General features: G+C 31.8%; 1 protein-coding gene across 1 annotated transcript; it reads left to right on the top strand.

Annotated features, from left to right (window-relative positions):
- LOC134697065 (tripartite motif-containing protein 2-like) lies at positions 1-9,436 on the top strand. Its single transcript, XM_063559091.1, has 2 exons — positions 1-275; positions 7,528-9,436. Exons 1-2 carry the CDS (start codon positions 78-80, stop codon positions 8,614-8,616), a joined length of 1,287 nt encoding a protein of 428 aa, XP_063415161.1. The 5' UTR covers positions 1-77; the 3' UTR covers positions 8,617-9,436.
- The last annotated feature ends 8,708 nt before the right edge of the window (positions 9,437-18,144 follow it).

The following is an 18,144-nucleotide window of genomic DNA, read 5'->3' as shown; positions in this document are numbered from 1 at the left end:
CACGTGACACCTGTTGTGAAAATGTCCGATTGAACAAGCACCTGTTCCGATCTAAACTTCGGGATGTTTACAGTAAGATGACGGCTCCCAACGTCGTGGATCAAATTGAGGACACATTTCTATCGTGTTCAATATGTCTCCAGTGCTACAATCAACCAAAGGCATTGCCATGTTTACATACATTCTGTGAAGGTTGTATCGAGGACTACATAAAGAAATTCACAGGGACCGGTAACCAGGGAAGCGTCCAGTTTCCATGTCCCATATGTCGTCTGGTAGGTCAATAACTTATTCATTTTGTATTTTGAAAATTGGATCTTTACATTTATGACTTATTTCTGTATTTTGTATGGTATAAATTCTGTGGTATGACAAGGACAACAAAGAAACAGTTTGCAATATCAGGGGAATTAACTCTATTTTTTCATTGATTTATAATATTGAGGTTCTTATTTGGGATTACTGTTTTATGAACTACTTTATTTATTAAGTTTTTCTCTCTTAATTCTGATAAGATTAAAGAAATTAAACTGTTAATGAACTTGTATACAAATCTGAAAGAGAATGTTTATAATGTGTAACAGTTAACAGTCAGGTAATATAAAATATTCATTGCCTGTGTCAACAGATCAAGGACATGAACTTAACAAATGTTTACAGGGCTGTAACACAACACATGGTTATTTGGAATAGTAGTTTATTCAAGCCCGTCTGGACCAGTGTCCATAACGGACGGTCTCCTCTATACAGTAAAATACACAAGTATATATATATACAGAATATAAGCAGTTTCAAGGTTTCTATTAATTTGACCATTATAGTCTTAAATCAAAAGATACAGGGATGAATATCTATTAAGTTGACTCTAATTGACATGTTTTGGCCAACCTGGAAATTAATGCTCAAAGAATACACGCATGTCCAGTGTTTTAACTAATTGTTATTGCTACATGTCTCCACATGGTATGCAATACACGTATGTCCAGTGTTTAACTAATTGTTACATGTCACCTCATGATCTGCATGTAAATATTTCATATGCAGTAGCGGTCAATTGAACAACCTTTTTACAAGGTCATGATTTTCTTAATAGATATTCCCCTGTATTTATTTTATTCAATTTAATAAACATTTTAAGAATATATAATCATCAATATAAATATAAATATATTTTATATATATTTATATATATATTTTTAGCCTATCATATTGTCACATTCCTCCCTTTCTTAAGAAATATAATTTATATTTTAGTTAAAATCGGTGACAATATGAATGCTTGCAAATTTCCCCAAATACAACAAAAATATTCATAAATAAAATCATTTCAAAAGTTCAACAACATCTAAATGTTCAGCAATGTATAGTTCATACAATTCTTGTGTGAATAACTAAGTTCGTAACATCAACTATTGGAACTTCTTATTCCTAGAAAAAGGCGCAACCATCAACTGCGGACCGTTTTCATAACCCCGACTCTAGTGAACTGCTCCTCTGATCGTCGTTGTCAACTCCAACAATCCATTTGTTTATCTGCGACGCCAATTCCCATCATTTAGAAATTCTGCAATCATTCCTACTTGCATGTGATCCACCATCCGTCGTTTATAACTTCGACGTGTATGTGATCCACCATCCATTGTTGAAACTCCATCCTGCATGTAATCCACCATCCGTTGTTTGTAACTTCGACGTGCATGTGATCCACTATCCATCCTTCATGTGATCCACCATCCGCACTTCATGTGATCCACCATCCGTCCTTCATGTGATCCACCATCCGTACTTCATGTGATCCACCATACGTACTTCATGTGATCCACCATCCGTACTTCATGTGATCCACCATCCGTCCTTCATGTGATCCACCATCCGTTGTTGATTTACTCCTAACTGACCTAGCTTACCTACTCTGTTAACTCAGAGTCCCTGACTAGGTTGCTCAGTTATCACCGGCTGAAACATTACAGGCAAATCTACCTGTGATGCTGTAGAACAATTCCCTCTACCAATATAGTTATGTGATCGTATAGTTTTATGTACATCTAAACGTCTGCGTTGTGTCCAATGATCAAAGCCAATATCCAATACTGGATAATGGTTCTTAGTGGCTGGTTCTTAGTAATGGTGCAGAAGCTATTTTAACATCTCTGTAGGCAGTACCATCGCCCTCAACATCAGTTGACACCATTTGATTGCCACCAAGGTATCGTGGGACTATTTGAATCTCTCTATTACTAAATTCTCTTGGCTAAACACCTATTATTAAACTTTAGAATATATAAATAACAAAATACCTATAAAAATAGCAACAATTTAAAATAAATTAAAGCATTTACTAAATTTGATAGTTCAAAGTCGTCCTCAAGTTTTAACTGCTTCAATTTTGAAAAAATAAAGTATCGATATGTTATCTATTTAAAATAAATTAGTACTGAAAAATTGTTTAATAAAGGTTTGACATTCAACCAACACTTTCCTTCCTTTTTCATAAACAAAGCTGTGATTCAGAGATTACTGATATGTATAGGATTTCTTAACAATCAACAATTTTTCAGCGAGCAATCTGAAGCGAGAATTAGAATGATTAATCAAAACAAAATTATTTTATATACACATATATTTATTTAAAAACAATCATCACGAAGCCTACAACTACGATATGTTAGTCGTTCATTTTATTAAAATAACTAGAAATGTTTGAGAGAAAGTTAAACATTAATTGATTTTTCTTTCAAACTTTTGAATTTTCGTTTATTTTTTTTTCGTATTTTGATTTTATCAACAGGCATGTCTTGGCTACTTTCTAAATTATGTCTATCAGAACTATTATCATTTGTCATATCCCTTAAACTGGAATTTATAGATGACCTTATGTTCTTTTATGTTTTCTCATTTTTTTTTGGTTTGCTAATTTTCTTTTTTATTCAATCAGCATCACATTAAAATATTTGCGGAAGATGTATCGCGTCATTGTTTATAACGATTAATCATATGATACCTATTTCCATATTTTAAATCCTAAATTGTTTTCTTATGAAACATTTTCATTTTTAACCCTCACTATATATTTATGTTCTCTATAAATAATCCTATATTTCATCTATCGCTAAAAACTGTCAATACTTTTAAAACTTATAGAAACCTACATTTCCCTAAGAGTGGACTTACCATTTATATCAATTTTAATCATTTAGGCGCTATTTTCTGAAGATAGGTCCGTCATTCTTTAAAAATACCACAATAACTGTGCGAAAATAAAGGTTTGGATTCTAAATACCATAGAATATTTTGTTTCTCTAAACAAATGTGCTTACGCACTTACCAAACTGCGTCAACCATATTTGAACAACCATATGATTATAACATCGCAGAAATACCCTTAAATCCATCGCCAAAAGTGTTCTTATGAAACTTTCTTATACCAATGTATATAGGCGCGTATATTTTAGAATTACTGATTGTTTCTTCAGAAAACAGTTCAAAATATGAATCAAAAATTAAATTGTTATTTTCAAAATCAAGATATATTAAATGTTTTGATATTATCATTATTCGTGCATTTAATTACTTTAAAATATAACCAACATCTTTAAAATATTTTTACCTATTGTTATTTAATTCTTGAATAATAATATAATAATAATATTTAAATATCTATTCTGTCTTTTTAAAAAACAGCATATAAAAACTTCTCATTATATCATTACAATATGTACGCAAAACTTATATATTGACTTATACTATCAAAAACCTACAACGTTGCCAGTCTTTTATATTGACTAAAACAATCAAATACCTATCATAAGTACCTTCACCCTTATCATAATGATTACACAAAAAAATATCAATAAAAAAACAAAACCTTCACCATTGATTTATAAGAAAAATAAAAAAATATCTACATTTTCGCTTAAAAAAAACCCATTATCTAATAAACATTTTTTTAATGAGTTAATCAGCATTTTGATCATGAACAATTGTGCTCACATCTGATACACCTATTCCTAATTTGTCTGCTTTTGAACCATCAAAGCTTTCAATCGAATTAATGCCTTTTTTAAATACCTTTTGAGTGAAACTTTGAACTTGTGTTTCTAAATTTTGAAAAACAGACTCTGCATTTAATTCTTGTCTAGCCATTTTGAGAAATTAAGTAAAGAGTATCAAATAAAAAGTCACTTTACCTTAATATCCTTTGGTCACGGTTAACCAAAAATAACCACATGTAACACAACACATGGTTATTTGGAATAGTAGTTTATTCAAGCCCGTCTGGACCAGTGTCCATAACGGACGGTCTCCTCTATACAGTAAAATACACAAGTATATATACAGAATATAAGCAGTTTCAAGGTTTCTATTAATTTGACCATTATAGTCTTAAATCAAAAGATACAGGGATGAATATCTATTAAGTTGACTCTAATTGACATGTTTTGGCCAACCTGGAAATTAATGCTCAAAGAATACACGCATGTCCAGTGTTTTAACTAATTGTTATTGCTACATGTCTCCACATGGTATGCAATACACGTATGTCCAGTGTTTAACTAATTGTTACATGTCACCTCATGATCTGCATGTAAATATTTCATATGCAGTAGCGGTCAATTGAACAACCTTTTTACAAGGTCATGATTTTCTTAATAGATATTCCCCTGTATTTATTTTATTCAATTTAATAAACATTTTAAGAATATATAATCATCAATATAAATATAAATATATTTTATATATATTTATATATATATTTTTAGCCTATCATATTGTCACAGGGCTACATCGGTTTTATACCTATTAAACTTAATGGAAACTTTTGCTGAACAATTACTTTTCAGTAAGACAGCGATTTAATATTGCATGGACTTAAGTTATGGCTGTATCTGCTTTTACCAAAAAATATGAAAAAAGGGTTAGGGGTTCTGATTTTTCATTTCTTCTTATTTTATTTTTTTTATCTAATCTAAGAATGAAAACATTATATTTTATAAAACCCTATTATTAATTCTGGGATCTGATAAGTAAACCTTTGGACTTTTTAATTAGATTACAGAGGATTATTTAACTTCCAAGTGTCAATAAATTCAGGAGATAAGATATTTATCTACAAAATGATCTATGTACAATCCAAATAATATGAATTGTATTGCTATGAAATACATGAAATAACATGTACACATATAAACAATAAAAGTACAATATATGTATCATTTTTACAAATAACAACTATGAAAACAAAATCTAAAGTCTATTTTTTTTGTCTTTTTCTTCTAAATGTTTGACAACATACTTCCCCTCAAATTATAAAATATAGAAAATGAAAAAGAAGAAATGCTGCCAACCTCCATTATATTCATAAATATGCAAGGTTATATAAAACAGAAAAGAGTATACATGTTCAATCTACAGTTCATAGACAATTGCTATGTTGTTTCTGTTATATAATACAGCTCACTTTAAATGGGGTCATTCATAGTATAAATTCCATACTCATTAGATGTAAGAAGTGGTGGACAGTATTTACAACCAGTTCATTAATAAATGACAGTATAGAAGTGGATTTAAGAAGGCTGTAGCCCCTCTTTTGTTAACTACCTATATAGGATTTATATAAACTGTTTACTAGTCCCATTTTAACTGCTGCCTTGTTGCCCCTTTCAAAATCTTGAATCCGCATCAGTGAAAGTTATAAATGTGTGAGCCTGGTGACCCATTAATATACCAGTTTATCATGAACCTCAGTCAAATCGCACCTCATTGATAATATTTGACAAATGAAACATTGCAACATTGCAGCCATTCCAGCTACATGTCTTTTAATTTATACATGTAGCTGCAGCCATTCCAGCTACATGTCTTTTAATTTATACATGTAGCTTTACACAAGAAGAGCCCCCCCCCCCCCCCATAATTGTTTGGCATAGACCTTTCCATGCTTCTTGGGAATAGTCGCCCCTCCCCGTGCTCCTTGGAAAAACAACCCTCATGGTTTTTTGTAAATAGACTTTAAAACAGCATTATATTATGCCAATATAGTATATATATACAAGAAGTGGGTTTTATGTAAAATAAAATTACATAACAAGCCATAAAAATGTTATTGATGTGAAGTTAAGGGAACATTTTTCTTAGGAATGAATAATATATACATCTTTATAATGTTTATAGAACATTAAACAGGACTCAGGATACACTTGATTTTATCATAAAACATTTCTCTACAAACAAGGTGAATGTCAGTAAACATGTCTAAACAGGGCTGAAATAAAGTGTACTTCTTACTATTTTTTTATTTTTATTTATGAATTGCAAAATAATTAGTTTGCATATGAATTTATATTATATAATATATTTTTAGGGCGTAGCACTAATCATTTGGTCCCAGATATAAATCAATATATATTACAAACAGAAGTTATATTGAAGATATGTTAAATGCTGCAAAAAAGGTCTTCCTATATACATGTATATACTAAATCTATAATTTTTAATTAACTATCGTCATTTCATAAGTATCCTCAACAAAATTCTTCTAATTAAGGGCAGTCTAGAATTCATTTAGATAAAGAAAAGGAGATATGAGGTGCAGGTACATTTACATGTTTGTTGCAATGAGACAGCAAGCAAACACAAAACGTAGTCAAAAAACATATAAAATCAACTTGCAGCCACTCTACTAGCATATTTTTGTGTATCTGTGTAATATGTTATAACTATATCCTTATAAAACAATAATTATATTGAATCAATATTGATTAATCATTTAAATGGCATGCTTACATTTTATTTGCTGGAAAAAGTAATTTACATGTGTTACAGCAAATGAATGGGAAAGCAAATTTCAAAAGGAAATATTTACCTAGTTATAGATATTGGAGACTGTATTAAAACTCTTGCATGTCATGTTAGAATCCAAATAATTTATAGTAACTGAACCTCAAGGGGTTAAATATTAATGATCATATGAAAGAAAAACCATACAATACAGATAATATCATACATGTAAATTTCATGTTATTGTCTGTGCAATTCAAATTCTCTAAGAATTAATATTGGTGCCCTAACTATACTAGTAGGGCATTGGTGGATCCAGGGGGGGGGGTTCAATGGGTTGGAACCCCCTTTATTTGCCGATCAATACATTTGAATGGGGACATTAAGCTGGAACCCCCCCTTTGTCCTGGGTTTGGACCCCCCTTTTAAAACGGCTGGATCCGCCCCTGTAGGGTATACATACTCATACTCATTCTAAGAAATTTATGGGCTACATATATATATATATATCTGACATGAGACAAGTTATTATTGCTATTGAAAGATTGTTTGCTTACATGTAACTATATGTTATATCCTGTATCATTTTGGTAGAACTAAATTTGCAGGGTTTCCATCTTGTTCTTGACAAATCTATCCAAATTTCATACATAAACATCAAACATTTGTCATTTATAACAAGTCCTCAATATTTTTCTGAACAGAATCATTCTGAATGGTTTTATATTTTATTGTATTTCTATTTTCCAGGAGGTAACCCTTCCAGAAGGTGGTGTGTCTGCATTTCCTTACAACCATCTTATAACCAGTCTAAAAGATACACTAATATCATCTTCTCTAAGCCAAAACCAATCAGGATCTAAAGGGGACAGACCAGACTTCCCCCTCACAGAAAGACCCACCTCTAAAAAGAGCTCTTTGACGTTTTCTCAGAGATTTGGGCAGTTTGATAGTGGACCCGAAGGATTTGTAAACATTTCTGGCCTTGCTGTTTGTCCAAAAACAGGAAGGATAATTATTGCTGACTGTAGCAAAAATACAATTACAATATATATCCCTGACGGGGATACTAAAAATGTGTCTTTCAAATGTGACTGTTCTATCAGAGATGTGGCTGTAACTAAGGCAGGATCAATCTTAGTTACAGTCAGTCGGTCAGGAAATGCTATATTACGTGAATATACAACTGATGGTCGACTGATTGCACAATATGGTGATGTGTATAAAAGTGAGAATCCGTTTGGTATAGCGATTAGTAAACGTGAGCGTATAATTGTTAGTAGTCTACAAAGAAACAGAGTCCATATCTTCACAGACAGAAAGAAACATGCATTTTCATTCGGAACAGGGGGAGAAACTTTAGAACAATTTCTTTTTCCATATTACATTACAACAAATAGTAAAAATGACATCATAGTATCTGACAGCGGAAACCACAGAATCAAAGTGCACAAAACCGATGGAAGTATACGATGTATGTTTGGATCTCAAGGGTCCGCTTTAGGTTCTTTATTTTATCCAATGGGCATTTGTGTTGATGATTACGATAATATTTTTGTTGCTGATGCAAACAATTACCGAGTACAGTTATTTTCACCAAAAGGTGAATTCCTGGCATGTCCAGTTCAAAACACATTCCAGCTGGGTATTGACGTTAAACCTGTCTGTGTGGCATACACGAAAAACCAGTTAATAGTATCTCTCCGAGGAACCAGATTTTCAGAAATTCAGATTTACGACTGTGATACTTCAAAATTCAAATCAAGGCCAAAGGTTTGCTGTAGTTGTTGTTTCTTCAGAGTAGGGCATACAGACGAACCACTGGAAGCATGGTCCTGATATCAAAAGGATTTTAGCTCTTAAAAGATGCCAAAATATGTATTACTGTAAATTTTTCAATTATGTCTAATCTAAAATTCACTGTACACCATAGATTTTAAAGATTTTAAAAGATTTATTTTGGAAATATTTATAGTTTTTGCATGGTTAAATGATAAAATATCTTAAATAAATTTTATAGGAAAACCTTTGATATTGTTTAAATTTATACCATAGAAATATATTTGTTAAATGTTTTGAAAGTATTACCAATAATTAAGAAAAAAATAGAATCAAAACCAATCTGATACATGTATGTGACCAGTCTCCCTTATATGGATCTGACAACACACTGTTTTAATTCTGTTTTAAAGACCACTTGGTTTAGTTGTCATATAAGTTATAATACATGTTCTAAATTTGTTGGCAGAAATTTGATTGGCTGATAAGAATGTTGTTAGATCCTTGTAAGCTTAAATGATTAAATATGTACAGTGTATGCAAGACATTACTATATTCCTGGAATTAATACTTGTGCCATTTGTCTAGGAAATTTTTGATTACTCAGAATTGTACTGCCTTTCTGTGTAAAGATTTCTTGAGCATTGTTATAAAAAAAACCTACTGGCTGTGTCAGTTACAATAATTAATTGGTCTTTTTTAATTTCAATATAACTTAGATTCTTTACTATGTTTACACTTTACTGAAGAAATGTGTCTTTCTCAAAAAAACTACTACATTGTAGTACGAGTTTATAAGTAACAGACATGTCAATGAAAGAGTAAAACAATTTATTTTACTCCATTCCAAGTTTCAATAATCTTCAAATGCCTTTCTTTAACTAGTACATGTGTACTTGTAGTCTTTTTGAAGATTTTTTTTTAGAAAATTGCTTGGTTCAAAAGTTTAAATTTTGGTACCGGATCAACAAGTGATTACTGTTACAGTATAGACCATATAGTCATTAAGTGCTTTCCTTGTGTACTTATAAAATGTTTGACTTTTAACTAGAAATAGTTTATAGACTTCAACTTCTTCATTATGTTTGAAGATTTTGTCCTTATAACTTGTAAAAACTGAAAAATTCACACACCACTTATTAATTTTTTTTCGCAACCTTGTAAATTATATACATGTATAGTAAATTGGTTAAAATAAAACTTCTGGAAAAAGCAAAATCATTGTGGCCTGTTGTGTATATATACAGCTTTTTAGAAATAAAATAAAATTGTGAGATGATATATTTTGGATCAAGGAGTCAAGGACAGAACCATGAACAGATGTATATAATGTCTTGAATATGACTTGTAAGTTACTGAAATATGGAAAAGATTCGTTAAAACTTGGTGTTTTGTGTCTCATAAGTAACTTAAATGATACCTAGAGCTTCTTCAAAAATGAATTGTTGATGTAAATTTATAACATAAATAAAGACAGATTCTTTAAAAGCTTGGCTTAAAAGTGTTCAATATTTGTGATACTAAATGTAGATATATTTGTTCAGTCTGTGATAATTAATTGAATGTATAAAATACATAAGTCTATGTACAATGTAGTACAAATGTATATATATATATGTGTGTAATTTTGTCAGAACTTTTACATTCGTCAGATACACATAAACATTGAATAAGTTGAATAATGCAGATGAGTTATAAATTAGAGTATGAGTAAATGATTTACAACAGGTTACTTTCCTAATGTTTCTGAACACCGTGTGCAGCCACTAGGACATTTTGGTAAAGTAAGATGCAGTTATTGAACTATTTGTAAGCTTGATTTTTCCTGTATAATTCCTCTTTCTGGACCTTGTACAGGAATGTTCTTTTCCAACAAGTAACCTGTTGAAAATTATCTACATTTACTTTGGAGTCTAAAAATCAATAATATATAAGAATAGTCCATGACTATGTATTGTTTTTCTCCTTGTTGCTCCTTGTTTTGATAAACTGAGAACATTCTTATGCAATAGTATGTGTACATGCACATTGTATGTGTGTATTATTGTTTGTTTTTTTAATTGTCACTTGTTATCTCTGTGATATATTGTACAATGTTTTTAAATTATATTCAGTCCATTTTGAGAATTGAAGTATCACTATTCACTAGGTCTTATGTGTCAAGGTGGTCTTTGAAAAATCAGTCAGTAAGATCTAAGGAAAATTTCGTAAAAATAGGGATAAATATAAATACACCTCAAGATTGTCAATAACAATTTGAAAGTAGGTCGCAGTGACCTACTGTTTATTTTCCAGTTTTGTTTGATATTGCACCATGAGCATTTGCTTGTTTAAACTTGCTTCCAGGGGCATTAGGGTAACAGTTTAAAATTACTTATAGAGTATCATTGATCATCTCAACGAGATTGATTTTCAATATTGTCAATTTCATTAGCAAGGCCACATGCCTCCATAGTTTCTAGCAATAATTTTCCATTTCAAGCAAGTAGCATGATATGAAAAATTATCACAAAAAAAGATCAAAGAAAAAATGAACAAAATAGTGATAAAGACAATATATTCAAATCAAGTAAAAATTTGTTGATACCTGTATTCAACAGAGGTTAATGAATAACATTCCAATATCATTTACAAATTTTGATGGAAGAAGTGTTTTCAATTTAGCTTTGTTTCTGGATAGATTAGTGCTTATTATAAGTTTACATTATTATGTACAGTATCAGAATATGTTCATAATCCTTTCCTTCTCTGATTATAGTGAAATTGTGCCAAACTTCAGCTAATGGGACCATATGCACTGATTATTGTACCTAATTGTTATATACGTCAAACATTTGTTAAACCACATCTTGTTATTCTATTTGAATGTCTACTCCCATTTGTAATTAAGAGGTATTCCCTGACATTATCCAGACTAAGTATGATTTTTTTTCTCTGAACAAAATTTCTGTTGTTAAAGTAATTCCATAAGCAAATGTGATTTATCCACAGTGAGAGTCATCTGTAAAAAAGTTATAAATATATAAAAACAATAGCTTAAACATAAACAAATTTTCTTCTTTTACAAGTACATTTGTTTTTGTACATTTTGTTGACTGTTAACACACCCTTTTAAGTACATGTATTACAGAATACACTATATTTTGTTGTAATATTTGATGCTTGCTTTTAGTTTTTATGTTTCATAGTTTTTGTTTTGGAAAACCTCATATAATTTATAATAAATTAATTGTCCCAAATATTCTCCAAGATTAGGTAAATATTTCTGCCACCACCTTTCTTCAAACCTTTAATTGCTGATAAGATTCTAGATAAAGGCATAAGCAATCTATGAGCTTGTCCAAACAATCATGATATCTTGAAAGACTACATCAAATTTTGTAATAGCCTTTCAAGAGTCATGTTTTGAACTATCTATGGCATAATGCTATGGGAATATCAAGGATTATTCATTTCAATTAAAAATATAATTCATTATATATATGTTACAACTTCGATGAAAAGAACATTTTAAAATTACTGTGGAAAAATATCTCCTTTTATGTACCCGAAAAATTAATAAATAAAATTTATGGTAAACACGCCACAATAGACGAGAAGCTAGGACCTAAACTCGATAACAGTATTTTAAACTCGACACATTATATTTTAACTTTTGTATATATCTCTTACATAAGTAATCAGAGAGTGGTAAAATTTTTATCTTTTTTGGTTTTATTTTGTATCTTTTTTTTTGTGAGAAGCTTTTATAGTTTTACATTTCTCTTGCCTCTGTTTATGTTTGCTATGAGCAGTGTTAGTATATTTTAAGTTTACTGATCTTTATTGAAAAGTTAATTATGTGAGATTAGTATTATGGGATATATAAATTGAATGCATTATATATTTTCAACTTTGCCGTCCTAAATAACTAATTTGAGCAAAATATTAAAACAGTATTTTATTTATTTTTGTTTGATTTATCTCCCTTAGTTCATCTTGTTAATTTGTACATTTGTTAAAATCTGCTGGGTGACAATATGAAAATAAAATAAATATCTTATTCTTTGTTCTTTTATTTAATCACGGTGATGCTGTGAAGTAGATGAGACATCTTTTATTAAACTATGTAGCATTTTGGTGGTAATATTTGCATGTAATGCAATCGAAACCCTTATGCTACTGGCTTGGTGGCTATATTCTATTTTGATTTACCCATTATAAAGTAGTGAAAGTGATGTGGTCTTATAACAGCATTATATTGTAATTTGTCGTTTCGTTTTATCAAGGTGAGTCTACGAAGGAGATGAGATATGTAGTATCAAAAGTTTGGTACAACAAGTGAAAATAAGGTTAAAGAATTTGAAGTTACATGTATTTTATTTCATTGCTTGGAAATTTGTATTCATTGGAAGCTTGCATGAATCTTTATTGCTTTGGGAGTTCTATTTCTGTAATTGACAAAACATTTGTTTGCCTCCATAGATCATCTCTCCGTTAAAAACTGCCTAAACTTGAATTGAAGTTTTTTTAGAATACTTGTTTTGTTCACATATTCTTTTACTGACGATGATTGGAATTTACAAAGAAGTTTGATTTGTGTTGCTTTATCTTCAGAGCTAAGCATAATGTTCAACATTCGTTACCCCTGAAACCAATAGACCAATATCAACAAAACTTTGGCCGGATGATCCTGAGTATCATTATTATGTTCTTCAAGAAATAGGACCACCAATGCTAATACAGAACTAAGCGTTTAAAAGCAGTTTTTGGCATCTTTCTGAAAAAGTACAAATAAAAAAAAAAAGCAGGAAGAGTCATATCTTACATCAGTTAAAATTATAAGCAGGTCAAGGTCTACCTAATGTAAATCTTTTAGAAAATTAAGATGACCTTTGTAGTTATACCGGTACTATAATGGAAACTTTAAAAAAAACATTAGTCAAGTGTTTAGTCAGATAAGTCAACAATTAATTGTTAATTTAGAGCTTATAGGAGTTATTGTCCATGAAAGTTGTGGTTTCTTGTTCATTCTTTCAAATTTTGCAGACACTTTTATTGGTATAGAGTCAGGATGTTAAGCATCATTTGATTTACAAATAATGCCCTAAAGTAAAATAGCTAAAATACCGAATTGCAATGACATTTCAAGCGGAAAGACGCATATCAAATTGCAAAATCAAAACACCAAAACGCATCAAACGAATGAAAAACAACTATGATATACGTGAATTGTTAATGGCATTTCCGTTGGTAGGAAATGGTGGATTTCACCTGGTTTTATAGCTAGCCAAACCTCTTACTTGTATGTCAGTCACATAGACTTCCATGACAACACTGTGTGAGCATACATACATAATAGGTAAACATGGAAAACATTATGGTACAGCTTTCAACATTGTGGTATACTAATCACTAATAAAACTAAATAATACAGTTATGTTAACAAGGAAAAACAAAATGGCACATAATACTCAGTATAGACTTTAGAACATTAGCAAAAAAAGACAAAAAGGAAATGTTAATTTAAAAGTTATAACACGTATACATTTAGAATTTAGACATCATGTAATATGTGAAGTTGATGACAGAGAATTCATCAACAATATCTTGGTATCGTCCGATGAATTATCTTTAGAAAAATGACAAGACATTCTTTGACACTATAGCCCTGGTTCGGCAACTTTCTGCACAGAACACAGAAACTGGTAACATTTTATAAAGTCTAAAAGAAGGACGAAAGATACCTGATGGACAGTCAAACACATAAATCGAAAATAAAAATGAAAAAGACAAACAGACAAACACATGACACAACAAAGAAACTAAAGAAAAGCAACACGAACCCCACCAAAATTTAGGGGCGATCTCAGGTCCTCCGGAAGGGTAAGCAAATCCTGCTTCACATGTGGCACCCGTCGTTTTGCTTATGTTATAACAAATCCGGTAAATAGTCTTAATTCGGTAGTTCACATTCATGAAAGGGAAGGGGATTGTAGTTACGAAGTTAGGAACATATATCATCTGTGAAACGGTTATTTCATAACAGTCAACCAACTCGGGATGGCGTCCATAAAATTCACGAAGGGATGATTTCAACTTCACTATTTGGAACTCTTGGTTTAATAGCTTCCTTGTGAGTAGTAGATGCAAGCTATTGGAAACCTAATGAGTTGGAAATCGATACCGTATATATCAATTATTTGATCATTTTGATAAATTTAGTGCAAAAGTGTACATAATTCGAAATACTAAGGATTTTCTTATCCTAGCATAGATTACCATAGCCGTACATGTATTTTGAACAACTTTTTAGGAATTTTGGATCCTAAATAATGTTCAGATTGAACTTGTTTGGCGTTCTCACTATTTTATCTGAGAGTCGCTGATGAGTCTTATGTAGACAAAACGCGAATCTTGCGTATTAAACTATAAGCCTGGTACACATAAATCATATTTGGTGTAAGAAATGGTTGTACGTTATTCATGTCTGTCGAAGAGGGTTCATATGACTATGGCCTCATTTTCATAGTACATACGTTTTCATCATTTTGTTAGTTTATCTGATATTATAAGCAATATGTGATTTAGATTTGGTGTATTGAATGATTGTGAAATTTACACGTCTGTCTTGTATGGTTCATATGACCTCTACCCTCATTTTCATCTTTCATCTGTCAATGTTGAGATTTTGTTTTTTCATCTGTTTCTGATGTTACATTAATATATCCTGTTGAAAAGATGCGTTGTATCGTCTAAAGGTGAGTCTATCTTCATCTGCTGTTTCTTCTTCTTTCCCCAACAACAATGCCAAACGCTCTTCATTCCCTCCACATAGACTGTCCAACAAACCCTCTGCTACCTACGTCCACTAAAAATAACCAAACCCTCCATCCATTGTCTATTCATTCTGCAAGTAAGTCTTGATATTTTATTTCTCTCCTCTTTCTTTCGTTTTGCACTGTAAGTTCCAGGAGGATCGCCTGATTTGTTGAGGCTGAAAAAATGACGATGTCAGGTCTCTGGTTTGTTATTGTAATCTATGGTGGTTATTGTAACTTCTGCTTCAGATCTACCCATATTTGCTAATCGGTTGCTGTTCCCAGTAAAACACTTTCTTTCACACATCCCTTCCCGCCTTCCTTAACACAATTGACAAAGGTAAATCCTTCTTTGCTCTTTCTGGTCTTCCTGATGTTTCCCTCTAGGTTGTCTGCTAATGTCCCTAATACCGATACCGTGTCTGTCGCCACAAGTAACTCCCGTCTTTCAAAGCACTAGAGCATGAAGATAGTATACGCTCAAAATTTGCTGGCATACAACCTAAGTAGCTTCATCTGCCAGTTCTCATCCCATTCTAACGTCAGCTGCTTTGTTCACCCTTAGTTTAACCAGTTTTCTTGTTTTTTCATTGTAATTGCGTTTACCATACTGCTATATCTTTTCTCTTCAAATGTTGCTTTTCTATATTTAGTTGTAGGTGTTACGTCGAGCACTTGCCTTCCTACTGCAACTCTGCCAATGTCTCACCATGCGTTAACCGTGACTCGGCATCATCTATTGTCTTCATTCTTGTTCTTATTTCTACTTTTGTTTGCCATACTTTCTCTTCCCTCCTGGTTTTTAACATCAGATGTTTTTTAACCTTAGTCACCTTGCATTTCTCAGTGATTGACTTGAGTGATAGCTGTAGCTTGCTTCCTAACCTGTATATGTCCATACTGATAAATTGCATGGTACTCTAATTATAAGCCATCTACGTAGGTAACCGTTTGATATTCATTCCTTCTACCATTGTCATTGATAAATCATACACAAGAAGTGGCCACAGCAGACGAGGTAATATCCCGTGCTGGTCAATCCATGCCTTGTATTTCCCTGGTAATCTGCTCTTATCTTCTGCCTTTAACCATTTGTCCGACTGCTTCATATATATATCTTCAACATTCAACTTATCTGACAAGATGTTTTTTCTGCTAATGTCCATTGGAATAATCTTGTCTCCCTTTTAAAAGCTTTCCTCCTTAACTTTATCATTCTTAACTTAACATTTCTAGCTTTGCTTGGCTTTATTTATCCAGCTCTTGTATTGTCCATATGGCTTTAATCATATCATCAATGTATGCCCTTCTTAGTGGTTGCTGTATTCCTGACTTCAACCATGACCCTCTTATCTTCTTCTCTACTGACTTCACAATCATATCCATTGCTGCTGTGAAAAGGATGACTGATTTCGTGCATCCAGTCAATAGCCACACTTCTAAAAGTTGCCGTAATGCTGTATAATCTCGAACTGTAAATCTCAAATGTAGATTGTAGTATTTTTTATCAGCTCTCTTATCCCGTCAGGAATATGCCGCTCTTCCTTTCTTGATAACATATACCACCTCTTTCAACTTTTTCTTCTTTTTCTAGTTCTCTCTGTTCTCATTGTGATCTTAAGGATCTTTCTGGGGTTGTCTCTGAGTTCAGATAGTTTTTTTTCATCTTCTGCTGTCTGATTGTATTTTTTCTTAAGTTGCCTAAGGTCTTTCCTCGTGTTTATAATGTTGGATTCTCGTCTGCTCTTTTGACCCTCTCGCCTTATCACCTCTTTCTCACCTGTAACAAATCTGTCCATACCAATGTTGTAAATAAATAATGTCATGCTTCTATCGTCCTGTCTAGGCTAACTGCTAATGTTGTGTTTAAAATTGCATCTACCTCTTCGTCAAACTGTGATATTTCACTTTTGCTTTTATAGTACTATTAGCGAAAAGAACTGCCTACGTCGATTTCCTTGTCGTATGGAAGGATAAATCGTACATTGATAAAAAAAAAAATCACTCTTAATAAGACTAAAAAGCCTCTGAAACTGACAATATTAATAATAAGATTTTTTGACTGACAACATTTATATGGAAGACTATCGGTAGTTTCATGGTAACGAAATGTGCTCCTCTTCTTTTCGACTTTTCCTTTGTTTATATATTTCTTATGAAGAAAGAAGGAAGTTAGCAGTATACTTTAATTTCACTTTCCGCCATATATTTTGCACCTGACCTAAGTCAGGAATCTGATGTACAGTAGTTGTCGTTTGTTTATGTAATATATACGTGTTTCTCGTATCTCGTTTTGTTTATATAGATCAGACCGTTGGTTTTCCCGTTTGAATGGTTTTACACTAGTAATTTTGGGGCCCTTTATAGCTTGTTGTTCGGTGTGAGCCAAGGCTCCGTGTTGAAGACCGTACTTTAACCTATAATGGTTTAATTTTTTAATTTTTATTTGGATGGAGAGTTGTCTCATTGGCACTCACACCACATCTTCCTATATCTATATAGATGATGTTCTCTCACTTTATAATTCAAATTTGATGACTGTGCTGATAGCATTTATCCCATCGAATTTGATATGATGTGAACAACAGGTACAGTTAAGTCTGCCTCATATCTTAACTAAAATCTAGAAATGGTTAATAATAATGGAAGTTAAACACAAAATTTTGAAACAAAATAATTATTTCAGCCTACCAATTGTAAACTTTCCATTCCTATATAGCAACATTCGTCTGTCCTTTGTCTGGTTGTGTTTTCCTTTTTAACCATGACATTCTCAGTTTATTGCCGA

The sequence above is a fragment of the Mytilus trossulus genome, chromosome 14 (genome assembly GCF_036588685.1).
Source record: "Mytilus trossulus isolate FHL-02 chromosome 14, PNRI_Mtr1.1.1.hap1, whole genome shotgun sequence".
NCBI classification, from domain to species: domain Eukaryota; kingdom Metazoa; phylum Mollusca; class Bivalvia; order Mytilida; family Mytilidae; genus Mytilus; species Mytilus trossulus.
The sequence above is the reverse complement of the archived record's forward strand: the minus strand, read 5'-3'. Positions and strand labels throughout refer to the sequence as shown.

Excerpts from the sequence above, each read along its gene's own strand:
- LOC134697065 (XM_063559091.1), top strand. The coding sequence starts at position 78 with ATGACGGCTCCCAACGTCGTGGATCAAATTGAGGACACATTTCTATCG. Across the intron at positions 276-7,527 it reads CATGTCCCATATGTCGTCTG|GAGGTAACCCTTCCAGAAGG; the intron begins GTAGGTCAATAA and ends TCTATTTTCCAG.